The following is a 19,171-nucleotide window of genomic DNA, read 5'->3' on the forward strand; positions in this document are numbered from 1 at the left end:
GTGTCAGGATGCTCGTCCCCAAGCATCCTCTTTCTCGTCTCCATCACTTGTACCTCCAGCTCTTCGGCCTCCTTCCACCGCCCTTGGTTCCTATACGTCGACGCTAGGTTGGTCATGCTGTTCAGCGTGTCAGGATGCTCGTCCCCAAGCACCCTCTTTCTCGTCTCCATCACTTGTACCTCCAGCTCTCCGGCCTCGTTATACCGTCCGTCACTATATAGAGCCATAGCACATTTCTGCGCAAGTTCTAATGTGCTGTTGTTGTTGTTGTGATCCGCTACACTTTGCAACAGAGCGTACTGAGCATGCGGAAGGAACCGTCTCCATTTGCTTCTATTACTATTTTCGTTGTCTGGGAACACGCGAAGGAGCTGTGCGATAGTGCGTTCCGTCCACTGTCGGAGCCCTTCCTGCACTTGTAGCAGCTTGCGTAGAGCTTGATGAACTAGTCGATGAACGTCAAGTGCAGATTCAGCAGGTCGCCTAGTGATGAGCGCATACTTGTTAAGTAGTTCAATAGCATCTTGTCTTTTTTGCGGCGAGGCTGTCTCTAGAAGTTCGAGTGGAATGTCCTTCCGGTCTACGCATGCAGCAAGAAATAGGCAATCGACGGCAAACGCATTGTTACGACTAATTTGACCTATAGAGAGAAACAATGTAGTAGCTACAGGATCTCTCATGCTAGAGCTTACCAGTTTACCTGTAGACGTATCACTGCTATACTTAAGAGCGAGTTCTTTGTGTTCGTCTTGTTGTGATTGGTACTCCTGCACTGTCATGCCACTAGCATTTATGCACGCTGCTGCTTGCACGATCGCTAGAGGCAGATACAACAGCTCTCTTAACAAGTGCTTGGCTTCCTGCTGCTCAGTGTTCGAGAGTGGCGTTACTAAGCGGCTTTGCAGCATCCTCAGCGCTATGTCTTGTGTTAATTCTCGCAGCGCTATAACGTTTTGTGGAGCAAGTGCCCGAGCTGTATCGCTGTTCGTTGTTGTGAAGATGGCAGAACATAGCCTAGACTTTGGTAGACACTCGACTAACTCTCCAGGTTCTGTCGTGGACGAGGCGCTGGGTCGTAGAGTGGTGTCCTCGACGTTATCGAAGATCAGCAGACACTGCCGCACACTCATCTCTGCCGTACAGCGTCGCATGACCCACTTCATGTCTGCCTGGTCGTCGTCCCACCCAGGGATACAAAGCTTCTGCGCAATATTGGCGTAAGACTGGTACAAGCTGTCTATACCGCTCGCATCGATCCAGAAGACCGAGCAGTCCCTGTTGTTCTGCCTTGTTCTGTGTGCAGCCTCGAGCGCGAGCTGCGACTTGCCTGCTCCACCAGGCCCGACTATTGCTAGCGTCGTGGTGGTCTGGTCGCTGCTGAAGAGCTTCGCCTCTAGTTCGGCAAGCTGCAACTCACGGCCTACGAAAAACTCGTTTCGTGTGAACGGGATGATCGAAGGTGCACTGCCAGCTGTCTCTACTTCGGCCTGCAGTCTTCTCCATGCACTCTCCTGTCCTTCGCCATACGTGGTAGGCATGGAAACACCAAGAACTCCTAGCAGGCAGTATACAATATCTTCCTCTTCAGTCGTTTCGCGATTCTCGACCCATCGCCTTCGTTCAGATATGCTGAACTGGTCTAAAGAGCAGTTGCGAAGTGCCGCAAGCGGGATACTGGTAATGTCGTGTAGTAGCTGATTAAGCGACAATTTGTCACCTATGCGATGTCCTTCGGACGAGAAAAACTCAACGGACACTGGCGCGATCAGCTCTTGGAGCGTCCAACCGCGAGTGAACCATGCACTGGCACGGAACGACGTTTCCCAGTCGCTGCGTTGGACCGGCTCTGTCTCAGTCGACACCGACACGTCTGACAAGAAGACGTAGCATCGTGTCGCACTCTTATACCACTGGAACATCGAGTTAATCGCCCAGGAGCGCTCGGTCTTGTTCCATCTGTCGATGCAGCAGGTATCGATCCAAAAGTACTGCAGCTCATCCCTGACCGCCTGCTCGGCGCAAAACTTAAGCTTTTTATAGCCTTCTTCTTTCTCCTTATATGCTTCTCTCGATACGTCTTCGATGAGAATCTCAGAGTCGCTCCATCTATGCGATAGAATAGCGTAGGGCGGAATCGGTTTGCCGCGAAAGTCTGTCAAAACGAGCTTACCCAGCGCGTTATAGTGGAGAAGTCGCATAGTGCTAGCAGTTTAGGTTTAGCCTAAGAAGGAAGTAGGGCGAACGACTTTTGTGGTGTTGAGGGTAGAAGCACGTAGTTGCGATAAGGCAGAGGAAACTTATGCTAGGCTGCTGTGAAGACAGCCTTGTGAGACCAGGCTTAGGGCCACAGCCTCTTGCAACACTCATGTCAACATGGTAGCTTGCGCAGCCATGTAGCTCGTATGAGTGCAAGGACAATGTGGTGTTGCAAACACTTTGCGTACGGTTCCTGAGAAATGCGTTGAAGAGTCGATTACGTCGCCGAAGAGCAGTACGAACCGGAGTCTGGTACCACTCGGTAGCAGTCATTGATGCGGGCTCAGGGAAACGGCTGTCTGCACGACCGGGAATAAAACCTGCCTGCTGAGCCCCAGTTCTCAGCCACAGCGCGCGGCGCGGCCTGCAGACATCTCAGAAAGCTATTGCGTGCCTAGCATTGTTAAAGACGCACGGCTAGTTAGACGAGTTTTCGACGATCTTGTTAATTGCACGGAGAAACTGCTGGGATGTGCACTCTCTACCTTAAATTAATCTTTCAAGGCTGCAGTCCTACTCTTTATCTTGACTTCCTCTCTAGTCCACCGAGCTCTTTGCAAACTTACACTGTCGCAAATGAACAAGGGGGTGTTAGAAGAGAGTCTATTGACCACATTAACAGCATAGACGACAACAATGTCAGTAGCGCGTTTTTAGGTGTCGGAGCCTAACGTGCTAAGAGCACGAGAAGTGCAAAAGAGATGCATACTAGACCTGTCCATTTACAAGTGTGGTGAGAGCATTCCGAGCGCCCAGAAGAAATGGTGTCCCGTTACACCGTGCGTCCCGGCACGCAGGGATGGACGTTAACCTTACGCTTTCCATCAACGAAGAAACGAAGCCAAGTCATTTATGAACGAAAAAAAAGACCCAAGACACCAGCAAAAAAACTGATTCAATGATGTTTTTTCTCAATAATTATATAAAAGCCGTACAAGAAAAGAAAAAGATGCAACCTGTGCCCATATTTCCCACAACCTACGCTAATCCCAATGCCGAAAATGAGAAAGAAAAAAACACCGCTGGAAAATGCCAAAGTGGAATGCTGGAATGGAGGTTTGAATGTTTGTTTCACAGGACGGGAGAAAGAGGGTTTGGTGAGATGATGCGCTAAGGATCAAAAGACGGAGGAGTGGGTATGCATATAAGTGTGTGGTGTGTGAGAGTGGCTCAGAGTCTGATTAACCGTAGCTATGCAGGCGTTGTCCCAAAAAAAGACAAAAACAAAGACGAGAGACGTTCATCGAACCGCCCATTTCATTTTCACACACACTCTCTCTCGGGAGGAGAGTGGGGGAGTAAAGCAACAAAAAGATGCTTATACTTTTGTTCATAGTTTCGTCACACCGTTCAAGGTCATGAATAGGTAATTCGTGGAAAAAGAAGAATGATAATAAAAGATAAACAAAGTAGTTTTCTTTAAGAAGAAGAAGACGAAGACGAAAATTAAATCAATGCTCGTCTTCACTACTCCATCCCCCATCATCTTCTTGATCGATACTCTCCATGACTTCTTTGATGACGCCGTGGCTTTTTGGGTCGAGATTCATGGCAATGGTAAGGTGGCGGATGGCACTTGAGCGGTCGCGCAGTTTCTTGTAGCATCTTCCTAGTAGGAAATGGATGTTTGGGTCGTCGGGTGCGGCGTCTTTGAGGTACAGGAGTTCCTTGAGGGCTTCTTGTGAGGCATTTAGTTTGAGAAGGACTTGGGATTTGCGGAAACGGGCCATGACGGAGCGGGGGTCGATTCTGATGGCCTTTTCGAATTGCAAGAGGGCGGGCTCGATTTTCTTCATGCGATCCAGAACCTGGGAATTTATTAATTGGTTGAAGTGGGCAGTGTGCGTATGTAAATGACTTACAAGACCAATTCGAACAAGTATCATGGCGTTGTTCTGGTTGATTTCTGCCGCCGCTCGATAGTGCTTCTCAGCTACTTCATACTTACCCAGACGTTCATACACATTGCCCAGACCATACCAGCCATTGTAGTGCCGGTTATCTGCGCTGATGGCGTTGCGGTAAGCAGCCATGGCTTTGTCAAACTCTTCATTCGCCACGTGCTCGTGTCCTTGTAGTGTGTAAGCGTAGGCGAACTTTGGATCCAGCTGTGTAGCGCGCGAGAAACATTTTACAGCATCATCATGCTGCCGGTCTAGAGAACTAGCATTGCCGAGTGCACACCATGCTTGTGGAGAGAGTCGGTCTTGATCCATAAGTGTGTGGGCAAGGTGGCCCAAGGATACCTCATCTTTCAGTTGCCATAATGTGTTGGAATATACCTCCATATGCTCTAATGAAGAGGGCGCCATTTCTCGAATCTTTCGGAATGTGCTGCCTGCCTCTGCGTAGTGTGTGCGCTCGTAGTACGCTTTGCCGATTTGTGCAAGGACCCAGGGTGTTTCGCGCTGTGCCTTGGGTACGGCTGTGAATGCTTCCAACGCCTTGGACGCATCATAACGACTCAGATGTCGATAGCCCGAACCAATCTTGAGAAGTAGGTCCAGCAACCAATTCAAAATCTCCCGCTCCCGTGATGTGTCGGCCGGTGGAGCCATTCTCGGAGGTGGAGCTACAGCCACTGGCGCCCCGTTTTGAGGTCTACCCTCAAGTTTCGATGGCTCAGACGTCTCGATATGCGGTTTCCTGTTTCCACTAACAACTCTTCCTACAGTCGATGTAGTCCCTGATCGTGATTTAGGAGCCGCGGCTCTTGCTTTTCGCATCTCACGCCGCTCTTTCGACTCAATTTCTTTACTTGATGTCATCCCTTGCCTGGGGTTTGATGGTCGGATCTGGGTAATGGAGTTTAACAACCTCACACTACGCCGTGGTGGCGCTGCAGTGGGATCCAACGGCTGGGGAGGTGCGTTCTGCGTTTGGTGTAATGAATGGCCAGAAACAGTCCTCTTATGTCCGTTCTGGTATACGGGTCGTGGGATGTCCGTCTGATCGCCATCTGGATTCGTCTTGGTGCGTACCCTTGAAGTGACTGCCCGTGACATGACAGGGCCACCGGTTTCAGCCATCATGACATGTTCATCATGCATATTCTGGCCATTCGCCACTGGGGTGTCGAATTCGTGGTGCGAGTTGGGTTGCGTAGCGCGACCGTTCAGTTTTGAAAGTAGATTTGATCCTCCCATATTAAGTCCACCATCGTTGGCCTGCCTTGAGGTGTTGAAGGGATCTGTATCAGGTGTTGAGGCGAAGGGAAGCATATCAGGTGTGATCTTGAAGATGTTGTGTGGGCGGACGACGGCGCCAATATCGCAGAGGCCGGTGAATGCATCCCACATGAAGGAATTGATCTTGAGCGCTTCGACGAAGTAGTCAATGGCTTTCCTTGTATCGCCATGTGCTGCGTATAGTTTTCCTAGTAGGCAATAGCAGGCTGCTGCGTCTGGAACATGTCGTCGCGAAGTCTCGGAATGTTTATCTAGGTTCTTTGTTAGCGGATCGGGGCCGAGAAGGCCTGCGTGGACAACCTACTCCAGTGGTTGCGCCCTGCCCACAGACCGCGCACCTTCTCCAGCGCCTGGCCACCCTGCTCGTGGCGGCCTAGGGCGAGACAAGCGTGGGCGAATACGTAAGCGCATCCCAGATGCTGTGTGTGCATTCCCTTGGTGCGCGCATCGTCAAAAGCGGCCTTGTATCTACCGAGGCGGAGATTGCAGAGGGCAAGCAGGTGCGCTGCATCTGGATTGCGGGGTTCGAGTGCTTGCAAGCGGCCAGCAAGGAACAGGGCGTTTTCAACAAAGCCGTTGTCGAGATGGTAGTGTATGAGCTGGCGCAGCTGGGCATTGACGCCTGGCGGGGGTGACATGCTTTCCTGACGACAAGGCGAGGATCTAGGCTGGAGGGCTCATAGTACGAGTGATCATGGGAAGAGCGGAGGTGGCGGTAAGACTTGGTGAGGGCGTGGGCCCTGGGGGTCGTTGTAGGGAAGGCGTGTTGTGGTGAAGGTCGTTTGAGTGTCTCGGTGGCTGTTCGGAGTGATGCTGGCGGCGTGTTCGACAAAGTGAATTGGTAAACACGGGTTCACACAAATCCAACGGCAGTAGAGATCGGTATAGTCCGGACGAGTGCGTAGGAAGAAGAGACGGCGGCGGCGATGTTCGCGACGTTTGTTGCTCGCCTTTGTCGCGATCTAGGCTGCGCGCGCTTGTTATGGCGCTCGGGCCATACACATCACAATCCTCCTTCACAGTTCCGCACCCTGTTTTTGCTGCTTCACCGCACTCGCCGTCATCATGGCACAGGTACGTCTTGCACGCCACACCAGTCCTCCGCCGCGAGATGCGTCGTCGAAGAAACCCATCTCGCCTCGACAATCGCTCATCCCTTGCCTAGAAAGCTACCAAAACGCTTGCCGCCTCCAACACCAAGCGCCTTAACCAGACCCTCTACGTCACACTAGTTGTCCATGGCTTCTGGTGGCTGTTCCGAGCCCTCATCTTCCGATCCTCTCTATCACGCACGTCGCTGCTTCTCTACCTACTTCTCTCGGCCCCGCAGCTCCTCATCCAGCTTTACTTTGAGCGTCTCTCTCGCCCCACCTTCACTGCCGATGGCGCCGTGAAGCGACCTGGCGAGGACCTCGATGCTAAGGGCCTGACCGAGTACATGTGGGATGTGGTTTACTGGACCTATGGCTGCATCATTCTGGCTGCCATTGTGGGCGACTATGCTTGGTTTCTGTGGACTGTCATCCCCGCCTACAGTGCCTATGCTGCCTGGGGCACTTACTCTGGCATGAGAGGCGGGTTCCAGGATGCTGCAGGTGTGCCCCAGCCGCAGGCAAGCAAGAGACAGGCCAAGATGGAGAAGCGGGGTGGCCAGAAGGTCCAGTACCGGTGAAGAAAAGAAAAGTCTCGTCGAAACTTGTACATGGCAGAGCTAGCAATCGACTTGGTTCGTGTACACCATGTCACAATGCATGCTCTTGTAGGAAAAGTCGTAATCATTCATGCGCCCTGTGGTAGGCATGTAGAGTCGTGATCATACAATATGTTATACATCAAGGAAGCCCACGTCATGGACTGCGTAAGAGTTTTGGGTTGCTTCCCTTGTGCGATCCGTGTGTGGACGCGTGCTTTGATCATGTGATTTTACACTAAGATGCACCTATGCTTCCACCCGCGTAGGGATCTTGGGTATACCTCGCTTGCGGTCCTGATGTGGTACACCGTACCGCCATCCAGCTGCCGCCGCTCCTCTTCCATGGCGTCCCGCAGCTTCGACACTAACGTCCTGAATAACAAAATCCCATCTCCGTTGGGGCACCACCTTCAAGGCCCTGAGCTCGGCCTCCTTCTTTCTCTCCTCTTTCTTCTTCTGTTCTTGTTGCTTTTCTAGGCGCTCTTCAGCAAGCTTCCTTCGCTCCTCGAAGCCAAGGCCTGCCTCGAGTTCACGCTCTGCCTGCACCAGTTCTGGGTGGGGAATACGCGCATCAGCAGGCAGGAGGTTATTATCAAACGCCTTACCAGCATCCACACGTGTAAAGCGGCGTGACTCGGCAACTGGCACAAATAGTTGTTGCCGTGTCGCGGGATGCACAATAAGGTCATTAATAGGTTCATGAGTGACTGGCCTCTTGCCTTTGTTCTGTGGTAAAGAGGGGTCGATAAACGGAGTTGTAGGGAGCATGGAAAGGACAGCTTTGGAATAAGGCAATGCCAGCTTCTTGCCCTGTTGAAATCGCGTCAGCAATTGTTGTCAAGCGTGTTGCGGTTCATATAGTAGATGTGATGACGACGTTCAGCAAGAGCATGACTTAAGTTTTGTAACCATGTGGGTGTCTTAAAGACTAATCGATTTTTTAAGAAGCTCATCATGTCGTGGGAAGGTGTAGAAAAGATGTAACATACCTGGGCTACCCACTCCTTCTCCATCTGCTTCAACCGCACCACGGCGCCAACACGTTCGTTGCTGACGCCGAACTCGACGCTGGCAAGTGATACGGTCGCGCCTTCCTTTTTCACTCGATTGTATATCGCTTCGCGCAAGTCCTCACTCAGGACTGGTTGACTGCGAAAATACTGATTGAGGGGAAATGGTCGCAAGTCTTCCGCCGTTTCTGGGGGAAGCTTGCCATCATCCGCCTCTTCGCCTTTCTTGCTCATCTCTTTGCTTTCAGCATCACTAGACCGTATCGCTGCTTCCAGCTCGTCCAGATTCTCTTGTGCTTCGGGCGTTTTCTCCTCGGCCGGTTTGTCCGCCTGGGATTCGGCATTGGATGTGTCCGTCTTGGTCGCAGTAGCAGCTTTCGCAGCGCCATCCTTTCGCCATCCTGGACCCGCGCGTACTAGGTTGCCATACTTGTCGTAGGCTCCTAAGTAGTTTGTTGAATCAGGTATGGGTTCCTTCAGCTGTCGACCAGGCCCATTGAGCCACTCATAGAATTTCCTCCGCCGTAATGTCACTTGAGCACATGGTGTCTGTGAAAATTGCCGCGATGACCGCACTGGTAACGACGAAGTATGTGGCCTCGCGACTGGGCACGAGGAAATCTGTGGGAAAGCTGGTGCTGAAAATTTTGAAGCTTGTAACCGAGGAGGCATGTTGGGTCGGGCAGATGCTACCGCATTGGCGTGGGCGAATAGAATTACAAGAGGGGAAGAAGAAGGGAAGAGGCGGATGGGTATAATAGGCAGTGATGCAGCAGAGTGTGAAGTGATGGTTAGCTTGCAGGAAATTCTGAGCAAGTCGGAATTTGTGGCTAGCGTCTTGGCATCCATACATAGCGTAGCCTTGGGACTTCTACACTGCAACAGAAATGAGATTCGACGACGTACCACGAATTGAGCCAATTGATGTGACTTTAACGTATAAGTTCTTCAGCTACAACGGCTTCAAGGAACCTACCCAATCACACATGAAACAACAAACGAAAGCATTGCATCACCATGGTCAATGAGGTCTTGTTAGACGCACCTTAGTTTCCATCCCTAACTCCACATTTGCATTTAAAAGGGTATTGAGTATAACAAGGCCGTTGCATACAGAGCAAAAGCCACTGCGAGGGGAGCATGAGCGAAACGTGAATGCCAACGAATCAATACGCTGTAAAGACAGGATAGTGTCCATCCCAGACATACCGTAGCGCTGCATGCGCATCTATCGTGTAAATGAGCCCCTAAAAAAACGAGAAGAAACAATCGTAAACTAATCCAAGTGCTCTCCATGCAAAGACACCGGCATCTGCATGTTCTGCTAATCGCCCATGGAAAGCCAATGCCCGTTAGAACTTGGTCGCGCCGAACAATGAGTACCAGTAATAAATGTGCTGCAAATGAATAAGAGACAAACAACATCGAAAAAACCCCAAAGATACGCTCACAGCATGAACATAGGAATGCCCATGCAATTCGGCTTTCCTGCGAAAATGACAGAAGAAATACTCTGGATAAATGCAAGCCCAAGGACCGTGCATAGGGAGGGAATAAAAAAAAATCAGAAAATAGATAAAAGCTCTCTCCGAACTCCATGGGGATACCAAATGAGCAATCGCACAAGGGGGAATCATCGCTGTATGCTGGAAAGAGGTCCACGTCCAACGGGCATGATAGCCCAGGAGATTCCGCGCCAGTACCCATGCCCGTAGTTTAATGAAGCCAAATACAACCCAGACACTCAACACCTTGCCATGACCGAAATGACTGAAAATAGTGTCAACAATAGACGAAGCAAAATTTGCAAATGCTCTGTGATGAATGCGCCGTCAACTCCGTTATCATCACTCGTAATGGCATAGCAGATTAGTATGGGTGCGCCTAGCGCCCCATCATGAATGAGGAGTAGCCTCCAAAGCCGTTGCCGGTGCCGCTGGACGCTAGTGGTTGACGCATAGAGGCAGCCATGTCGTTGGGACCCATCCCGAATCCCCCATTGGCGTACATGCCAAAGGCAGAGCTACCATTGGCGTGGCCTGCCGCGGATAGGCCGGGAGGTGCTGACAAGCCCGGTGGTGGGCCAGTAGCGGTTGAGAAACCAGGAGGGGCAGCGACGCCGTTACCAAAAGCTGAAAGAGGGGTAGTTGGGGTGATGGCAGACTGTGGACCCAGGCCAGAGTTCTGGCCGCTGCGCACACCCAAGGGATTCTTGGAAAAGCTCAGGCGGATACCGCCCTTGACACTGTTGTGGAGCATGTATCCATAAAGTTCGTTGAGAGCCTTGGTAGCAAAAGACGTGTCTTCAAATTCGACAAAGCACATGGGGCCGTTTTGCTTGGTCCGGAAACAGAGGCGCTTGTATCCGCGCTGCTTTGAAAAGACGGCTTTGAGCTCGTCCTCGGAGGTATCCATTGGGAGATTGCCCACATAAAGAGTGTTGCACGGTGGGTTCTGGTCGGCGGGATTCACGGGGGGATACGTGGGCCTGGCAAAATGCTGAGAATACTGCTGGTAGCCAGTGCTCGGTCCACTACTCAAAGCAGATGGAATGCTATGCGGAGACATGGCAGACATGGTAGACATGGTGGGAACTGGTGATTGCATGTTGGAACCGGAACGAGGCGATGCATAGTTTGACATGGGCGGCGATTTGACTCCAGTAGCGCCGTTGGTGTTGAGAGAAAGACTTCCAAAGCGCTGGACGGGAATGGTGGAAGAGTTTGGGTTTGTGGCGCGGCGCTGCATGCTTGACTGAGCCTGGGGGCCACCAGTGGCATATCCAATCGACTCGTTCAGCAGCCCATCATCATCGTCCGCCTCGTCATTGATGACTGACTTGCCCAAATTGCGGCTCGCAAAAGACGTGTTGACGGGAGATGTCGGCGAGAAGAGGTTGTTGACCGGGAATTCTCCGTTGCCAAGACCTGGGGTCCCGTTGGGTGGGGACATCTTCTCCATGTTTTGGAAGGTGCCGTTGTATCGCGATGACTGTCGGCCATTGGCAGTCGAGGTGGACATTGAGCTTACCACAGAGGCCTGGCGCGCGGGTATGCTGTCGAGGGTGTTGCGGCGTGACCCGACGGTGCCGGAAGGTGCCTCGTGCATCAACTCGACGACCAGTGTGGCATCGTTGGTGGCATTGCGCTTGCCGTGTAGTAGATCGCGGGCTTCCTTTGCGCCCTCGTACGTCTGGAAATGGGCGACGGCGCAGGCAAAACCCTTGTCGTCTGCGTGCCGGGGCTGTGAGAGGACCTCGCAGTCAATGAGGTCTTTGGCAAAGAGGAGAATGTTGCGCACTGCCTCACGGTCGCTATTGCTGGGCAGCTTGCGCAAAAGAATGCTGTGGCGAGGGCTGACAACGGAACCTTTGTCCAGGGGCCTGCGCTCTCCGATTGCGCCGGGGGTAGGATAGGCGTGTGGTGCAAAGGCGTCGGCAGTCATGGTGTTGTGCGAGGCAAAGAGCTTTGGCGGCGACGACGATGTGGAGCTGGTGTGGGAGCCGTGGGGGAAGGGGCTGTTGGACAGGACCGAAGGACTTGTGCTGCTGGGGCTAGGTCTGGTGGCCATGGTGTCGTGTGTGGTGACGCTGTCGGGATGGGTGTCGCAGAGACAAAGGACGCGGCCAGAAGGGTGCGACGGGCAGCCAAGAGCAGCGCTGGCAGGCAGCGGGTGACGGGATGAGCATGCGCCAGAGACAAAGGGAGGGGTCGTATGCGCAGTTGGAAACGAAGGGGATATGCGAGAGAGCGAGGTGACGGTGGTGTGCGGAGGGTGGGCAGAAAACAGGCGTCGACTCAGGCCAGCGATGGTGGTAGGCAGAGGGGCTTTTTGGGCGCAGACGCGGACTCGAGCTGGGAGCGACGGCGAGCCTGGGCGATCCGCGCTGTCGAAGCGGCCTGGGGGGTGGGACGCTTAAGCCAATGGGCGGCAGGGCCAGGAGCCGCGCCGGGTGTCGTCAGAGGATATACGCACTTACAGGCACACTGCAGCCGTAGAGGGGAGGATGATGGTAGTAATGGTGGTGCCCAACTAGTCGCAGCTGTCTTGCACCTGCTCTTGTTTTTCTCGATCGCCGTGGTGCTAGTCGCTGTCGCAGCAGCAGAGCTGGCAGGGTAGGGATTGCAGCCTTGCAGGAGTGGAAAAGGAGTGGTGGTGGTGGCAGTGAGGGGGGGATGCTGATGTTGGAGAAGGAGGACGTGATTGTGGTGGTGGTGGGGTGGTGGTAGTAGTGGTGGAGAGGCAAGTAGGGGAACAGAGCAAGGCAGGGCAGGGCAGGCAGGCAGAGACAACGGTTGGGGGTGCGACTGGCTTCTGCTTGGTGACAAGCCAGCGGAGGCGGCGCGCGTTGGGAGCGGACCATGCTTGGGGAGATGGAGGGGGGAAAGGGAGAGCCACAGTGCTGAGCTAGTTTGATTACATACTGTGTGCGAGTCCTGGATTCGCTGTCGCACTCATCGACAGGTACACCCTTCTGCCCCCCTCGCTCTCGCCCTCGCCTCTCCGTCGAAGCGACAGACGCCACCCACCACACAGCGGACGAGTCGAGCGTATCGTCGAGCCGTGTGTGTATCCTGCCTCTGGCTGTCGGCTGGTGCAACAGGGGCGGGTGTGTGAGCAACGTTGGGTCTAGGCCGGGGCGCAGCTTTAGCCTACGCATACGTACTGCGTAGACTCTGTGTGCGGCATGTCGCGGATTTGGGTGCAGGCTCCACACGGCGGCCAAGTGGGCGCTCACAGGCTGACTGGCCGGCCCTCCTCCCAGTCCGGACAGCGGGCAGGAAGGCAAAAGAAAAGGACTGAGACCATGGCAATGGCGGCGAGTGAGCATTAGTGCAGTGCCGCAGCCCGCCTTTGTGGTTGTGGCTCCTGGTGCCTGCCCCAGCCGTGGCCGGGCTGGCGACCATGCCCACCATGCCCACCATGCCCACCACGCCCGGCTGTTTGGCGCACCAAGTACCGGGCCTCGAGCGAATCATGGCTGCGAGGGGCGCCCACAGCGAGATCGGCCTCAGGACCCAGCGCTCGAGATCCACGGAACTGCTGTTCGCCAATGGCCGTCGCCCTAGGCCCTCGCGCCCTACGACGCCTCTCTACCTCTGCCTCTGGCGCCCGCGAACCATGGCTGGCGGCCTCTGACTGCTTGGGGGCCTGCTCGGTGCTGCTCTTGCTGCTGCTGCTGCTGTGCCCAACCTTATCCTTCCGCGTCGGAAACCCATGTCATCTTTTAGGTCAGGCAGCAGATGCAGCATCCATCGGCTCTAGCCACCAATCACCCAAGCCCGCCGCTGCCCTCGGCATGCCGGTCCACGCCCGAGCCAAAAGCAACCACTGTCTTTCTTAACAACCTCCTCTAGACCTCTCGCCGGCAAAACCCCTCGTCGCTGTGACTGGCCACGTGCAGCGCTGCCAGATGCATGGCGCTCCCGCTCACACTTCTTCTTTGACTAGAGCCGAGCTGTGGGCCGCCAGTAGCCTCGCTGATTGGGTCATGGGCCAAAAAGCCTGTTTTCCGTCCCACCCCTGCCCGCATCCCCATCCATGTTCCATACATACTTACTTTGTCTCTTGCCATCGCCTGTCCAACAACCCTCTCGAGTCACGGTGCGTCAGTTTATCACAAATCTCCTGTAACCCAAGCCAGCCAGCAAGTGCCGCCTACCTACATACTTGACACGACCCTTTTCCTGCTTCATGACCTGTGCGTCGTTGCATGCGCCGCTTCCTCGTCCAAGCCGGCAACCATTCCCAACACCATACACACATTCCCTTCCTCGGCCGCTCAAACTATCTTGAAACGTTATCATCCTTTCCCATGTGATAGTTCCACTCGTATCCGTTCGCCTCCTCGGACTTTCATGCTCATTGTGCAATCTCGTCGCGGCATGCACCAATCAACCCCCGACACCACTACACCTAGCCAAACCAATCTCAGCCCCGTGGATGATGAAAGTGGCGTCTTGGTTAGTAGAATGTCCAGCGTCCAAGTGGTGGGCATGGTATCTCTGGCTGCTGATTGGGCAGGTTTCGGTATTACCATCACATTTACCCTGATTTCCCACGAGTCACAAGAACGTTGTGAATCGACTGTAACACCAACACCTATGTCGAGCCCCTAGCATTGATGTTAGGCTGTAGAATACCGGTTACGTACTTGTGAGTATTAGGCAAGCACTGCATTGTCGAACTAAGTACTTGCTGAGAAATCCCTTGGCCCTGTCAATTCATCACATGTTGCACAAGCAAGAGGGGTTTTCAACTACCTTAGTCTCTATTTCCTCATCACGTGCCTATGCACAACAACACAATGTCGTATGAAAAAGGTCAATCACTACAGTGAGCGTACTCTGACCCGTCGTTTGCGGCACATGTGATGATCAGCCATATCCCAGCTGACGATCTTGGTTCATGTAATATAGCCCAATCTTGACAGAGAGGCATGTGTCTCTTGCCTTACGTGTGGCCAATGGCAACATTCTACTCCCACGTGGAAAGCTAGCTATCACAAGCAACATCAACACAGTATATGCGTCTGCTGCCTAGACCCTCTAACATATATAAAAAAGAAAAGTGGGGGCTGCGACGCATGCTGTCAAAGCTACATCGCAATACCACTCGTATGCATCGTGTCTTGTCGTTGACAAATCACGCCAATAGTCCTCAATCGACACACATGACTGCGAAATGATAGGAAATTTTCCCTCCAGTTTTCCATGAAACGATAGAAAATGTATCTCCTACAACAAAGGACTCCATCGCACTTGCCTCGCCACCAGTCATACAACAACCAATCAAGCGCCACATGCTGCGCCACGTCTATCATACGTCACCACTACCTGCATGTGATTTGTACACAACGGAAGGAATGGGCAATTGTTGGTTTAAACATCAATAAAGACGGTAGTCCCGTTGTATGATATTGCTCATAATAATCCAAAGAGTCCAGAATCACGAATAAGTGTATCTTAAGAAAGCGCGGTCAATATCACATTTCAAGGCGCCTCCCTCAATCCGTCATAATACTCTCATCCCACTGGATATCTACCAGTCAGTAACGCACCTCTATCATTTGGTACAACAGTCTGCTCATCCCGTGTTGCAGGAAGCAGGTGCAACACCCGCTTACGTATCCACACCCCATCTTGCCACCTCAACAAGGTTCCTGCACATCAACTCCCGCCTGAGCCTATTCCAAACAAACTCCATCTCTCCACACCGAATCAAATCAACCAACCTACCATGGCCGGTCTCATCGCTATCGGCATCGGTTTAGGCGCCGAAAAACTCGGCCGCACAATCTCCGAGAAAAGACTGGAACGAAAAGAGAAAAAAGCCATCGCTGTATACATTGTCCCCCAGTTCATAGGCTGATATCGTTTTGTATACTGACATTCTCGCGCAGCAACATGAAGCAATATACGGCACTTCTTCGTCTGCGCCCCCACCGCCAATGACGACAAGGCAGCGGCAAGAGCAGATGCAGAAGAAGCGTGCGGATGCGCAGCGAGCACTGGATGAGGCTCGTCATAGTGACCATTCTGAATCACAGCACAATTACAGGCGGAGAAGTTCGAGTGCAGAGAGGGTAAGTGAGGAGGAAGCGCCGCCGAGTTACAGTGAGGCGATGCGGCAGGGGGCTGCAAGAAGTTGATTTATGTTCTGCGGGTTTTTTTACTTTGCTTCATTTGGATTATGTGCTATTCGCTCCTTCGGTTGACTTTATATCGCCTTTTTTCGTCAAGTTTGTCGGACTAGCACGTCCGAATCTTTTCGTTTGACGCCTAGTACAATGTTTTGCAATCGCTACCATGCCACTCGGCCCTGGTGCTTGGGATTTATCACAACAGATTTCTTTTTTTTTAAATAGATTTTCTTTCGTCTACTATAATACCACAAATTGGGATATCCTACACGCTTCGTTCCCAGCGAGTCCATTTCGAGCACGCTTCTACACCGTCACTCCGCAATTTTGTATTTCATACCAAGTCAAGTCATGCTTTGTTTGTTATCGCAGTTTCACTCAAGACTACTTTGGCTGCGCACTCACCTCCACACCAAGCAACCACTCACTCACTCGTCGCTTCCGTCTGCTCTTTCCTATTTCGTTTGCCACACAAACCCTTTTTTCTCGTCAATCAGTGTACTATATATCTCCCCAATCGCACCAAAACAGAAGAATTCTTCTCACTACACTTCGCTCGTTACTCCATCTCACGGCGCGTTCGAGTACCTACAATTCGACCCAAAGCTTCCACGCTGTAGAAGAAAGCAATCAGTACGCATCATGACACACGACCGCGTCGAAGCGCCCGTCACGCTTCGAGGATATCTCCTCTGCGTCTTCGCGGCCTTTGGTAGCATTCTGTTCGGTTATGACTCCGGATGTATTAATGGAGTGCTTGGGATGTTGTACTTCAAGCAGCAATTTGGGAGTAAGTCGAGTCCAAACCCTGTGCTAACTTTTGAGGTGATTTGATGTGTTGTCTGTATACTAAGCACACGATCAGGCCCTTCGAATGACAAAGATGCATACACCGGTCTTCTCTACCAGACGTGGGAGAATTCTCTTATCGTCTCCATTCTCTCCGCTGGTACCTTCTTCGGCGCACTGGCTGCAGGCTGTGGCTGACTGGATTGGTCGTCGCTCTACTGTCATTGTGGGATGCGCCATCTTTTCCGTCGGAGTCATATTCCAAGTCGCTTCTACCACCGTCGCTCTGCTCGGCCACACAGACGGATCTTCCCCGGACACGACCGAGAAGATGGGCCACCAAGGTCCGCTTGAGCAGGGCGAGCAAAAGGGTGTTTGAATTGTTTTCAGCGCGTGACCCCAGTAACTGCAAGACAAAGTGTTATATGGGGAACACTGTCAGAAGTTCTATCAGGAAAGGTCTTAGCCAATGCCGCTAGAATCAAAGTTTAGAGTAGCGCTCTGCGAGACAGCGTCTCGTAACTTGAAAGCTTTGTAGTGTACTAGCACAGCCATGCAATTATCAAATAAAAGTAGATCCATTAGTTTCTTGTTCGCCTAGTGTGACTTGACCAGCATATTTGCATGTTGTACGCGAGGCTGTTGCGGAATGTTAAGTATCAGAAGTGAAACATGATGTGTAAGCCTCCCGGGATGTGGAGTTGATGACAGCCTCGCGCGGAATTAGTGCGCACCTCAAACACTGTAGCTGACGGGTGGATTGTAAATCGCCTCGGCAACCAGACACAGCTACATGCCGACCCCGATGGCAACATTAGGCGGTGAGATGGCATATGAAACCTTCGCGTATGTATCGTAGTATTAACTAAAAACATCTGCACTTGCTTATGCCAATCGTACAAACCCCAACTGATCACGTCATGCCATGGCCGTTTTAGCTGCTCGCTCATTGTTCATCGGCCTGATATCGGGCTTGCTACTTGCCTTGCTGCTGCGGAATATACTAGCACCTACTGAATTCCAATCACCGGCTCAGGACATATCCGAAGACCGTCTTTCCACGGATTCCCCACTACAACTATCCGAATCCATGGTGCAGATGCTGAGCAATACCCTGCGCGCTGCCAGGTATCGTGCGTGGGTCGGCGGGGGATACAAGAGCGTGGCCTCACCCCTCCATTTGACACCACAATCCTCAATTCCCTCTTCTACTACTCCAAGCAAGCTTGCCTCTTCCTCTTCAGCTTTTTCAACAAAACCACCCCTCATGTCTGCTCAAAAGTCTTTCCTCGACGCCGTCAAGGAGCGTCGCACAATCTACGCGCTCAACAAGCAATCGCCCATCTCAGACAAGAAGATTGCCGAACTTGCAGAGCTGGCTCTGCTTAATGTTCCTTCATCCTTCAATTCTCAGAGCACCCGTCTTGTTGTGCTGTTAAACAAGGACCACGATCAGTTCTGGGACTATGTCCTCGAGGTCTTGAAGCCTCTTACCCCCGAGGACAAGTTCGCTGGGACACAAGAAAGAGTTGGAGGATTCAAGGCTGGCTATGGAACAGTATGTATTCCTTCTCCTCCTATATTGCCATCGCTGTGGAAGTCTTGCAATGTATGACAAAGGCTGTGCTGCCCCACTATACAAGACCCAAGCTTCGTCCCCAACCACCAACTGCGAGGCCTTTCACCGAAAGCATTGGAAAGTACAAAAACATGGACTAACATAATCCTAGATCCTCTTCTACGAAGACCCCGAGCCAGTCGAAGGACTCCGCAAAGCATTCCGTACGTCACCTCAATCATCTTACCCATTCACTCAACCTTTATACTAACCTCATCTCCACACAGCCCCCTATGCCCACCACTTCGGCGACTGGTCCGAGCAGACAAACGCCATGCACCAATACGCCCTCTGGGTCGCCCTCGAAGCCGAAGGCTTCGGCGCCAACCTCCAGCACTACAACCCCGTCGTCGACCCCAAGGCCGCAGAGCACTGGAAGATCCCTCTCGACTGGAAACTCAGGGCCCAACTCGTCTTTGGCGGTCGTGCTGGTGAGGCTGGTGAGAAGGAGCACAAGCCCACGCATGGAACGAGGTTGTTTGTGCATGGAGCTAAGATCTAAGAGCGAGATGCTGTAAAGCGAAAAGAATTGTATAGAGATGAGATGTAGAAGTGTGGGAGAATATATACCCTTTTGACTTTTTATCTTTTATCCCTTTGTTGTTGCATAAGAGATTTGTTTTTCGGCCCCATGTATCCTTACACATGTGTGCACGCGATTCAGACGGGTTTACCCAAACTCATCTCCCCAAAAAAGATAAAAAAAATATTTGCGATGCTGCCGAGCATCTTTCGCAATCGCGCCGCTTACTACCTTGACTCGAGTTGTTTCCCCACACCAAACTCACGATCCATCATTCCCCCAAGGCAGACTTTCTCCCCCAAAACAGCCTTGCGCAGTCAATCTATTTATGCCCTCACAGTTTTTCCTCTTCTTCCCCCCCCCCTTTCTGTGAGGCTGACCACATACCCACACACACACCCACAAAAACAACGACAAACCCCGACCGAACCGATGTCATGCCGCTAGCGTTT

At 52.4% G+C, this 19,171-nt stretch overlaps 9 protein-coding genes across 9 annotated transcripts in view; 4 read left to right on the forward strand and 5 right to left on the reverse strand.

The window, feature by feature from the left end:
* COCSADRAFT_118835 (uncharacterized protein) overlaps positions 1 to 2,210 on the reverse strand; it is a gene marked incomplete at its 3' end in the record, with an annotated part of 4,803 nt that extends 2,593 nt beyond the window's left edge. Inside the window, exon 1 of the mRNA XM_007702528.1 lies at positions 153 to 2,210. Within this exon, the coding sequence (XP_007700718.1) occupies positions 153 to 2,198 (2,046 nt within the window). The remainder of the gene's footprint in view (positions 1 to 152) is intronic.
* Positions 2,211 to 3,538: 1,328 nt separating this feature from the next.
* Positions 3,539 to 6,226, reverse strand: COCSADRAFT_330444 (uncharacterized protein). The gene is made up of 3 exons (XM_007702529.1): positions 5,749 to 6,226; positions 4,119 to 5,695; positions 3,539 to 4,064 (listed from the first exon to the last, which is right to left on the reverse strand). Exons 1-3 carry the CDS (start codon positions 6,080 to 6,082, stop codon positions 3,708 to 3,710), a joined length of 2,268 nt encoding a protein of 755 aa, XP_007700719.1. The 5' UTR covers positions 6,083 to 6,226; the 3' UTR covers positions 3,539 to 3,707.
* Positions 6,227 to 6,509: 283 nt separating this feature from the next.
* On the forward strand, positions 6,510 to 7,116 carry COCSADRAFT_161067 (uncharacterized protein; the record flags this gene model as incomplete). The annotated part of the gene is made up of 2 exons (XM_007702530.1): positions 6,510 to 6,518; positions 6,610 to 7,116. 2 exons carry the CDS (start codon positions 6,510 to 6,512, stop codon positions 7,114 to 7,116), a joined length of 516 nt encoding a protein of 171 aa, XP_007700720.1.
* A 267-nt stretch (positions 7,117 to 7,383) lies between these two features.
* On the reverse strand, positions 7,384 to 8,819 carry COCSADRAFT_91028 (uncharacterized protein; the record flags this gene model as incomplete). The annotated part of the gene is made up of 2 exons (XM_007702531.1): positions 7,384 to 7,947; positions 8,127 to 8,819. The coding sequence occupies 2 exons, from the start codon at positions 8,817 to 8,819 to the stop codon at positions 7,384 to 7,386; spliced, it is 1,257 nt and encodes a 418-aa protein (XP_007700721.1).
* Positions 8,820 to 9,122: 303 nt separating this feature from the next.
* On the reverse strand, positions 9,123 to 9,942 carry COCSADRAFT_330474 (uncharacterized protein). The gene has a single exon (XM_007702532.1). It carries the CDS (start codon positions 9,852 to 9,854, stop codon positions 9,225 to 9,227), a length of 630 nt encoding a protein of 209 aa, XP_007700722.1. The 5' UTR covers positions 9,855 to 9,942; the 3' UTR covers positions 9,123 to 9,224.
* An 89-nt stretch (positions 9,943 to 10,031) lies between these two features.
* On the reverse strand, positions 10,032 to 13,126 carry COCSADRAFT_27011 (uncharacterized protein; the record flags this gene model as incomplete). The annotated part of the gene is made up of 4 exons (XM_007702150.1): positions 10,032 to 12,046; positions 12,127 to 12,554; positions 12,677 to 12,731; positions 12,814 to 13,126. The coding sequence occupies 4 exons, from the start codon at positions 13,124 to 13,126 to the stop codon at positions 10,032 to 10,034; spliced, it is 2,811 nt and encodes a 936-aa protein (XP_007700340.1).
* Positions 13,127 to 15,151: 2,025 nt separating this feature from the next.
* Positions 15,152 to 15,969, forward strand: COCSADRAFT_330486 (uncharacterized protein). The gene is made up of 3 exons (XM_007702533.1): positions 15,152 to 15,194; positions 15,250 to 15,488; positions 15,550 to 15,969. Exons 2-3 carry the CDS (start codon positions 15,387 to 15,389, stop codon positions 15,796 to 15,798), a joined length of 351 nt encoding a protein of 116 aa, XP_007700723.1. The 5' UTR covers positions 15,152 to 15,194; positions 15,250 to 15,386; the 3' UTR covers positions 15,799 to 15,969.
* Positions 15,970 to 16,431: 462 nt separating this feature from the next.
* Positions 16,432 to 16,776, forward strand: COCSADRAFT_161071 (uncharacterized protein; the record flags this gene model as incomplete). Its single annotated transcript, XM_007702534.1, has 2 exons — positions 16,432 to 16,579; positions 16,655 to 16,776. 2 exons carry the CDS (start codon positions 16,432 to 16,434, stop codon positions 16,774 to 16,776), a joined length of 270 nt encoding a protein of 89 aa, XP_007700724.1.
* A 1,069-nt stretch (positions 16,777 to 17,845) lies between these two features.
* COCSADRAFT_91106 (uncharacterized protein) lies at positions 17,846 to 18,698 on the forward strand (the record flags this gene model as incomplete). Its single annotated transcript, XM_007702535.1, has 3 exons — positions 17,846 to 18,136; positions 18,309 to 18,360; positions 18,424 to 18,698. The coding sequence occupies 3 exons, from the start codon at positions 17,846 to 17,848 to the stop codon at positions 18,696 to 18,698; spliced, it is 618 nt and encodes a 205-aa protein (XP_007700725.1).
* Between the last annotated feature and the right edge of the window lie 473 nt (positions 18,699 to 19,171).

The sequence above is a fragment of the Bipolaris sorokiniana genome (genome assembly GCF_000338995.1).
Source record: "Bipolaris sorokiniana ND90Pr unplaced genomic scaffold COCSAscaffold_8, whole genome shotgun sequence".
Lineage (NCBI taxonomy): Eukaryota > Fungi > Ascomycota > Dothideomycetes > Pleosporales > Pleosporaceae > Bipolaris > Bipolaris sorokiniana.